Source organism: Limulus polyphemus, unplaced genomic scaffold (assembly GCF_000517525.1).
Source record: "Limulus polyphemus unplaced genomic scaffold, Limulus_polyphemus-2.1.2 Scaffold18, whole genome shotgun sequence".
Lineage (NCBI taxonomy): Eukaryota > Metazoa > Arthropoda > Merostomata > Xiphosura > Limulidae > Limulus > Limulus polyphemus.
Window position 1 is genome coordinate 365,762 of NW_013665628.1, and position 10,740 is coordinate 376,501.

Below are 10,740 nucleotides of genomic sequence, written 5' to 3' on the forward strand. Positions count from 1 at the left end.
TAATTGTCTACAATTGTATTTGTTCTTTTTAAGTAGATATTAAAAAATTAAATCTAAATTAAACAATAGGTACAAAAAAAACAGAAGGAGAAATTGTAAATTGCGGGGACATATTAATAAATAAAATGTGAAATCTAAGTGCATGATAAAGTAATACTGTATAATTCGTAAAACGCAGAAGCAAAAGTACGTTTGAAATTTAAAATGTTCAGCTTACCGATTCTGAAAATTTACACTCGTAATTACCTTATCTGTCCACATGGCATGGCCAGGTGGTTAGGGCGCTCGAATGGCAATCTGAGGTTCGAGAGTTCGAACTCCCCGTCACCGAACATGCTCGCTTTTTCAGCCGTGGGTTCGTTATATGAGAGAGTCAATACCACTATTCGTTGGAAAAAATAGCCCAACAGTTGGCGGAAGGTGATGTTGACTAGCTGACTTCCCTCTATTCTTTCACTGCTAAATTAGTAACGGCTAGAACAGATAGCCCTCGTGTAGCTTCGTGCGTAATTGAAAACAAACGAAACCAGAACTTATCTGTGCAGGCCCGGCATGGCCAGGTGGTTAAGACGCTCGACTCGCAATCGGCGGGTCGCGGGTTTTCGAATCGCCGTCACGCCAAACAAACTCGCCCCTTCAGCCGTGGGGGCGTTATGATTTGACGGTCAATCCCACTATTCGTTGGTAAAAAACAAATAGCCCAACAGTTGACTAGCTGACTTCCCTCTAATCATTCACTCTTAAATTAGGAACGGCTAGCGCAGATAGCCCTCATGTTGCTTTGTGTAGCTCTGTAGGAAATTCATAACAAACCAGAACTGATCTGTGCAATTTGTGTTCCTAGTCAGTATCTTGTTTAATAAAATAATTAGAGCTTCAGAATAAACTGTTTAGAGTTCTCAGCTGGTTAGATATGGGTTTTATCACGTAAAAAAAACAAAAAACATGGGTGCTAATTTTAGCTAACAAGTTGAATAATCTCATATTTCTTTTGGAATGGAAAAAAAAAAAAGACCGCGCAAATCTAAAAATTATATTCATCTATCTCTCCCTCACTAAACCCATATAAAGCATCATTTACCGGTCGGTCTTTTCCACTAGAAAAATTTGATAAGATTCAGACATTTTGTATTTAATGAGTTTCGTTAACAGTATTTTTGCCCCCCAGTAGCACAGCGGTATGTCTGCGGACTTACAACGCTAGAATCCGGGTTTCGATACCCGTGGTGGGCAGAGCACAGATAGCCCAATGTGTAGCTTTGTGCTTAACTTCAAACAAACAAACAAACAGTATTTTAAGTATTATTAAGTGCACTTATACAGGAAAGATTTTTATTGAGCACAAAACTGTAGAATAGGCTATTTATATTCCACCCACCGCAGAGATATAAACCTGTATGTTAGCGCTATAACTTCTCAAGCTTACCGCTAAGTAACTGGTAGAGGAGAATACAGCTATTTGTATTAACTCTGTAATACTTTTCAGATAGTTTCCTTTCTCTTTCTTATCTAATTAATTAATTTAAAAACTGCTTTATTACTTTGTTACAGGAGGAACTCACTTTCTGCAGGACTTCAAAATAGTCTGAGGGTCGCGAGTTCGAATCCTTGTACTACTAAACACGCTCGCCCTTTCAGCTGTGGGAACGTTATAACGTGACGGTCAATCCCACTATTCGTGGTCAAAAGAGTATCCCAAGAGTTGGCGGTGGGTGATGATGAGTAGCTGCCTTATCTCTAGTTTTTCATTACTAAATTTGGGACGGCTAGCGCAGATAGCTCTCGTGTAGCTTTGCGCGAAATTAAAAAAAAACACAACAACCAAATCAAAAAAGTCTTCAATTTTGTTGTGAGCTTACAAAGTGTTCGGTCCCGAAAAATTACGATTTAACCATTTACACTTTCCAACGTTAAAAGAAATTTCAGTTGCGGTTGCAATTATGTGTGATAAGCCATATGCTATTGAATGATTTCACGTGTTAAATTAAATCTTTGCTTGACTGACAGTATTACTTAATTCTCCTGCAAGATTATAGACTATCTCGAGTAATTTAGTGAAATTACTAAACCTGAAAGAAAGGTGAGTTGATGGAGGGTTTTTCGCATTTTCATGCACATTTTTTCTTAACTAACAGAAAACCAACGTGCCCAGCTTGATCAATCGTTAGAGATATACTACTCCTCTGTCTTCCTTGTAAACAAATAGGTCATATGCGTAAGTTTTGCACTGTGCAATTTGCTACAAGTATCATACATTTGATCGTGATTTTAAGGAATGTAGGAAAGTCGGTCTTAAGTTTATGTCTAAGAATCTTGAAGAAAGAGAATTATCGTTTCAGCCTGTGTTTGTTCTCTTTCATCTTCTTCTTTTTTTTAAAAAAAAAGTCCAAATGTGGGTAAGTGAACGGAGGCATCTGTTCCAATACAATGAACAGTGTTGCCGGCTTTTTATCACGTAACACATCCAGGTACCATTCAGTGCCAGATCCTTCTTTCCTTAACCCGATGAACCAGTATTAGTTTCGTACATCATTTGTTTCATTCCGTAACTTTAGCTCGTACCGTGATCGTTCCAGTTCATCGATAAATAGGATTTTTTTCTTTCGAGTTTCCTGCAAAGAAGACTTCATTACAAATCTTCCAATAAAATGTCAACATGTGACTTTTCTTTTCTTCCGGATTTCCTGTAAAGACGACTTCACTGTATATCTCTATTCTTCCAATAAAACGTCATTGTAATGGTGAAGTTCAAACTCGAGCTAATAAGATCTTCAAAATTATATCGTCTGATAAAGAAGTTGATGTATTGCTATCTAATGTTAACAGTGTTTTATGGATATGGGTGATAATTTGGTGTATCACTTTCAAATGTTTACCGTGTTTTACCTACTGTGGATATGGGTGATAATTTGGTGTATCACTTTCAAATGTTTACAGTGTTTTACCTACTATGGATATAGCTGATTTTACGATGTCTCCACACTTAGAGCTGACATATAACATAAACTGGCCAATGTCTTAGGTTAATAGCTTTCAAACACTGGCTTAACCAAATAACAAACAACAATCATCCATCGGAGATACGTCGGGGACCTTCATAAGCCACAGATAGCCCATTTTGTAGCTTTGTGCTAAAAACAAACAAATACAGAAGACTTTCTTTGGGAAGGGGGATTGCTGTGTTCATTGGCTCTGTGTCGTTTAACGATCTCGCTGTCTAAATATTTCCCTTCAGAAAGAGCGTCCCATTCTTCTCCAGCCACTGATAAAGTCATGAAGATATTTTACAAACTTGATCAGCGTATTTTGGTTTCATGTGGGATATCCATCCCTCTTTTACCAACGAATACTGAGATTGACTGTCACATTATAACAGCTGAAAGGGCGAGCAAGTTTGGTGGGATGGAGAAAACATCAGCAGATTAAAACACAAAAAACTAACCACATCTCTATTTATCTCAAACCTGGTAATCACGACAGTCTGTCAGAAAAAAAGCTTTTACTACAGCAGAAGAGTAACATATTATTTTATATACACAGGTGGCAGCAGTAGTACAAATCTTTATTAAAAAATTGCTGAATAAAGAAAAAAAGAGCCACTGACATATAGGTTATTTGTACTCTGAAAGGGATAAAGAAAGCAAATTATTCCACCATGTCAGAAATAAAATTATAAGAGTAAACTAAGAAGCATATCTCATTCAAGTAGCCAAAATCATAAGGCTTTAGTACTGGCCAGTGAATAAGGATTTTTACCCTTTACTGTTGAAGCATAGCACAGAAATCTGATATTCTTTCTTTAAAATATGACATTAAGTGACATTTTCTGTTATGGAATGGAACCTAACGAAAGAAAAAAAAAGTAGCCCAAATCATAAGGCTTTAGTACTGGCCAGTGAATAAGGATTTTTACCCTTTACTGTTGAAGCATAGCACAGAAATCTGATATTCTTTCTTTAAAATATGACATTAAGTGACATTTTCTGTTATGGAATGGAACCTAACGAAAGAAAAAAAAAGTTTTTATGCGAATAAATAATAAGAGAAGATAGTTTCATAGGTATTAGTAATTCTAGAAGATGGAAGTTACAGAGAGGATGAGAACTAAACGGAACTATGCTTCCTGAAGATAAGTTTGTTCAAACAGCCACTCTGAATAAGAAAACAGGCTCATCTGTGAATATAAAACAAAAACATGTGTATAATAAATAAACTGACCCATGATAACGTGCAAATATATCAGGTCTATGAATGAAACGAAAATTTGACAAATAGCCATTTATCAGTGAAAAGTTTACTTGTTTGTTGTTAAGCTCAAAGCTGAAGAATGTGCTATCTGTGATGCACTCACCACGGGTATCAAAACCGGATTTTTAGCGTTATAATTGTTCAGATTTATCGCTGAGCTAGTGAGGGACTCAGTTGAAAGAAAATTTGTTTGATTTGTTTATAGGGATAAATAGACATAGATTTTATGTTTGCTCTGATAGAAAATGTACCTAATCAGAGCGTGTATTTTATGTATGAGAAAATGTATAAATAGGGCATGCAGTGAAGTCATAGTAAGTTTTACATGAAATGAAAATATATTGATACTGCTGAAAAGGCTTAATATATGCTATTTTCCTAGGTACCAGGAAATATAGGAAAGAAAAACACATATGTAGAATCAACTATACCCACAAGGAATCGTTTTCGACCAAAACCATTTTTTGAATGAAATAAAAATGTCTTTAAACAAGTATGACATTCATACATGCCAGAAGAAGAAAATATATATAAATATAGAAATTATTATAGATACGAGATTGAATGGTTAGGTAGGAATTAAGAAATAGAAAATAATAATTCAGTTGTATATACTAATATTGTTTGTTTGCTTTTCTGAACAAAGCCACAGCGGGAATTAAACCCCGGATTTTAACGTTGTAGGCTCGTAAACTTACCGCTGTCCCACTAGGGGACATATACTGGGAAGGAAAAAAACAGAACCCATCATGTCGTACATGATGCAAGAGTAAAAACATTTAATCTACATGACTACCAAACAAAAAGAACGAATAGACGTTTTCCCGCCACCCAGTGGCTGAACGGTAAGTCTAAGAAACTCATGGGAAAATTATTTACCAAGAGCTGCTATGATGGTCAGATACAACACCTTTAACCTCATAAAATATGTAGTGTACCAGACAGTGATCTATCTTTAGAACCAGTCCTTCATTGATACCTATCTTTATCTATTTTATAGCGGCGTCTTTACTTATCCATATTTAAATTTAACACTAAAATCTCACACACTTAGTTATCAACTTTTAATTGGATATACATATATTTATTTTATAAGCATAGTTAAAGGAAACATAAATTTCAACATAAGTTGTACTTAATAAATTTTTTCCATAACGCTCTAAAACTTTGCACTAATTAATAGTTATGTAACTAGTAAAGAAACGAAGCATTTAAAGTTAAAAACAATTATCGACTCTTTTACTTTCCAAATTTCTGTTAAATACATCATTCTTGTAAAACACCATACATTCAAATAAGCATAAATCATAAGCTCCAAATAAGACTGTTATTACAAACTCTGAACTTTTCGTTTTAAAACTATATTTTTCTATTCATATTAAATATTTATATTATATTGTAGAGAAACAAAAATGGCAAGCATTACTGTTAATCAAGTAATTAAAAAGACAGGTAATTTGTGGTAATATATTTAAGTAATTTGTATTTTGACACTGAAAATGTTCACAAATTAAAGTCAATGATACCGACACATACAAAATGTTCATTTGTTTTTCTAACTATCATAAAAAACCATAATAAGTGTGATATTTTATATATTTTTTCCGATCACCTATGGTTTCATTCTGGAATTAGCGTTTACTGTATTTTGATTAATTCGGTAATCTGATTAATTTATATGAACAGAAGATGGTGAAAATAGAAAGAAATAGAAAATGTACAAATAGAAGAAGTTCTGGCTTTTCATTTTTTCTTTGTGCTACTTATGAAACCCAGCTTATTCAAAGACGTTTGTCATTTCATATTAAGTATAGAATTAGAAGATTTTTGAGTTACGAATTTGGTTGAACATGCTCTTTTTAGGCGCCCATAAGTCTGCTGGTCGTGGGTTTGAATCTCCGTCACCGAACATACTAGCCCTTTCAGCCTTGGGGGCGTTATAACGTGACGCTCAATCCCACCATTCGTTGGTAAAGAGTAGTCCCAAGAGCTAACAGTAGGTGTTTTTTGACTAGCTGTCTTCTTTATAGTCTGTCACTGCTAAATTAGGGTCGGCTAACACAGACAGCTTTCGAGTAGAAATTTAAACCAAACAAACTTTCGCAATTATAGATAAGATGGAGGAAGAAATTTTATTGTTTAAACAGTGTGTTGCTATAGTACTGGCATAGCCCTTTTTCTCGGTTGGGAAGATCACATATTTCTCCATTTCAGTGTTTAGGTCCAAGTTATTGCTGGTGGTGACGTGTTTTTACGATATTAAATTCGTCAGAAGTCCTAAAGCATTATCCACGCCAACTTGCGTGTTGATTACTCAATAAAACTGACTCAGAAGTGTTATTAATACATATTTAGACAATTAAAAATAATATCCATGAATTTACTCGCATATAATTGCTATTTGGTCTCGAATTAACGAAAATTTACAAAACATGTTTCCGTAACAATAACAAATTTAAGTATCTAAATAGGAAACATGTTTTTTTTTATTAATGGTCATTTCCAAAGCGAGACTTTCTATGCATAATAAACAGTTATATAATAAAACTCCACATTTTCTCAGTCTTTCAATAAAATCAATATATAATTCTGTCTCAATACATGTATAAAATAAACTGTAAGGCAATGCGTTAAAGTTTTTATAAAAGAAAATCTAACCAAGAACAAACAGTCTCTGCCAAAAAAATAGATGAGAAATTTTCATTAAAGTTTTTGTTCAATCCTTTGGAAACCATAATTCCAAAAAAAAATATTCATATACTTTATTAAAAAAACGAAAGAAATATTAGTATCTTGAAATTTATTTTAAAAAAAGGTTTAAAAATGAGTAATCTTATGAGTCTCAGAAGTTCATACTTAATTGTGGTTAATAAACAAAAATACACGCAAAGTTATATTTATTTTAATACAGAGAAAAGATATTTACTGTTTATCTTTTTCATTAATACAGAAATATCAATTAGATAAACTAATTACAATGAAGTGTTAGAAATGTAACATAAATGCATTAAAATGGATAAATTTATGCAAGAATACTAATATTCTTAAATTCAGTTTATTTAGTTTTTCTACTATGTGCATTTCTATTTCTCTGACTGCCTATTCATCTATCTTTCTATCTAAAACCCCCACCTTTTGTTTTGATTTAATAAGATTCCTCTGTCTTTCTGTTTCCACTCCGATCCCACGACTTCCCCATAGAGTACAGCACATTTTTGAGTAAGTAAAGGCCATAGTCAGCATTGGCACCACATACGTCATCACCAGAAAGAATAAGTTGTACCTTCACAGAAAGAACAATAATAATTTAAAAAATAAGCTAAAAAACACTATTGTAAACTCGCTATAGTCTTTGATAGGAACTAACAGCAAAAGAGTGTAGAATAAGAGGTTTTTTGGAGTTACTGATTTGAGTAATCACACGCTATTTCGATGTCCAAATTCTATACAACTGTAAATGGCAAACACTTTAAATTTGTCTATTTTGGGGTTATCATTAGATCTTAATAGATATATATATATATATATATGAATGCACTAGGATTAGTATCTTTATTAGAACTTTTTTGTTTTCTTTTAACTTTGAAAATTATGAGAATAAGCATAAATGTCTACAAAGTTTATTTTTCTCATGGACCTCAAATATCTGATGTAGGGTTATAACGCTAAAAACCGGGACTGGATATCCGTAGTGGACATAGCACAGATCGCCCATTATGTAGCTATGTACTTAACAACAAACAAACAAAACTTTAACTTAAAAACTTAATCAAGATATAAACAAGTGATATCCTAAAGTCTTGACATGTAATTGTTAACCTTAGAGTGGCCTTCAGTCACGTGAATAGTGCGTGCCCCTAAGAGAGTGTGTATGCGTTGTATATATTACTGTTTTCTCTGTTTAAGTTATATTCGATGTTAGATAAATTTGATGAGTTTGTTCAAAATTATCTGATTTAGACATATTTTGCATTTTGTTGTTTAATGTAGATTTTGATTTTAAACAAGGTGTTCTTTTTGTTTTTAAATATATTTGCAAATTGCCGATTTTCTGTTTTATAGATTAATTTTAAATGTTTATTTTGTGCTTTGACACTAAAGCTTAATTTCACCCAGAACTGTTGAGAGAGAGACCTAATAAAGGTATATCTCCCGCTCTCCAGTTTAACAGAGCACATTAAACATCTACCTTTGCTTGACTTTGATTGGGTTTTTAATTTATAAATAAAGATAGTTGCTTTATACAACCTTGGGCTCAGCCTATTTCTCAGTCAAAGTCGAGAAAAGTCAGACCTTTACACCGTGATAACGTATTTGATGGTTATCTTGTTTTGTATATTCTACCCGTTTACTCTGAGGGAATTCCGTAAATCTGAGAATCCCAAGAAGTAGGTAGAGAAAATGTGGTGCTGTGACCGCGGATACTGTTATTTTAGAGGTTTATTTTCTCTGGACGATCATGTGCCTGACCTTTTCTGATTTATATAAACTGAGTGATAATATTATATAACGTTGAAAAACAAAGAAATTAATATAATTTTTGCCTAGTTCAACTTTATATACCCTTTTATGTATTTTAACTGCGTATTTTAAGAAGAAAAAAATGAATACTCCGAAGCTCGCCATGCAAGAAAAAACAAGATATTTTCATCAGGTGTTAGTTATTTTGCGTGAATAGGTTCTATGGACAAAATACTCGTGACAGAAGTGAATTTCACTTTGATGGCCATAGCTTTAAAGTCTGCTCATGTGTGAAACGAGTTTGAGAAATATGAATCCAAAGCTTATTCATACTCAACAGGGTTTATGCTTAGTATAACTGCTTGCTTTCAAGTTCTGACACAACCTTAATTTATATTCATGTAGCTGTGTTACCTTTAACGCTGCATGTATATAGCCAGCGGGTAATATTTGAATTTTCAAAGTACAAGATTTTGTTTTTAGATATGTATAATAAACATAGAGCTACATATTAGTTTCCAACTGAAACAATTCTGGCCACTGATTCAAATATATCATACTTAATAAGCAAAAATCTGATGATTTATTATTATAAAACCTTGAAATCATAATTTTTAGAACTTTATTAAAATTATTTGGTAATCTACTAAATAACTGCCCTTCTTCCCATAAAAACACACAACGCATGAATTAATCCAATATGTTGATTATGTTTTATTTTCCTACAAATTGAGTTAAATTAATTTTTGATTGAATAAGCAGGCATAAAATTTTAAATTTTTCTTTAATTTTCTTTAATAAACAGAGTCAGTAATGTTAAAGCATCACATAGTGGTAAACATTAGGCTCTAGGCAGTAATATAAAACTCGCTTCGGAAAGTACATATGTTAAATATTCAGAAAAAGATTTTAAAAACTATTATAAAAACCTGAAAACACTTTATAGAAATAAAGAACACCAGTACACGTATGCTGTGAATTTTGAATAGCAGTTTATAAGAATCCTAAACCCTAACAGTTATAAAAAATATTCCATGTAACCATGCAGCAACTTTAATGAACATGTAATCAAGAAAATTTTTTAGTTAATTACAATAAAAGATATTAATTTCAAAGTATCGACCTAGCTGTCATAATCTAGTAAACATTACTGCTTTATCGAGGAATAAAAACGAATCTATATTTGTTATTTAATTAAGTCTATTTTTCAACAGTAGAAAGCAAGAGCACAGTATTGACGTGTTCCACTGATATGTCGAAATGAACAGAAAAGAAAAAGAGACCAAAAAGAGGTCATTATAATATGTCAATTGTTTGTATAATGTGAGTTACGAGAAAGAAAAAATATTATTATAATTATCATATAACTAAACTTCCATGCCTGAAAATGAAACGTAAAAAGTTAATGAAATTTAGTTTCAGAAACGTTACATATGATAAAAAAAATTTATGTATTGATATTTTTACATCATTCAGTACAGCTTGGAACATTATTAGGCTAGTAATAGTTTTACTAGAGTAAACTTTCCATTTTACAAGAAAAAACAACAGCTTAGGCTTTAGAAATATTGTTTACTTATCCAGCATTTCAGGGTAAAGTTATTTCTTAATTAGTTCTAGTAGTAAGAGCTAAAATAAATTGTAGGAGAAGTTTTTCAGCACTGTAATTTAAAAACAATATATTACTTGTAATCAAGCAGAACAAAAATACATAAAATTAAAGAGAACACAAGATGTGGATTAGTCTAGATAAAATTTGATACATAAACACCTTTACTATAATTTACAATCAAATTAAATCAATATAGTTTTAACCGGTAATTAATTATACCACCAACTTTCATAAGATATAGACTGGGTATTTAGTGATCGTCGATGTATGTAAGTATATATATATATATATACATCCAAGCATCTGCCATGCAAAGGACATCTGAATACATTACACTCAATGTCATATAAAGATTATTAATGATGCAGTTGCCAATATAACCACATTTTTAGTCATATATAGGATTTTTATTATATTGA

The 10,740-nt window shown here is 32.4% G+C and overlaps 1 protein-coding gene across 1 annotated transcript in view; it reads right to left on the reverse strand.

Moving 5' to 3' along the window:
- LOC106457634 (tachykinin-like peptides receptor 86C) overlaps nucleotides 1-10,740 on the reverse strand; it is a 52,761-nt gene that overhangs the window by 14,258 nt on the left and 27,763 nt on the right. The window contains exon 3 of the mRNA XM_013917072.2: nucleotides 7,381-7,531. Coding sequence (XP_013772526.2) covers nucleotides 7,381-7,531 — 151 coding nt within the window. The remainder of the gene's footprint in view (nucleotides 1-7,380; nucleotides 7,532-10,740) is intronic.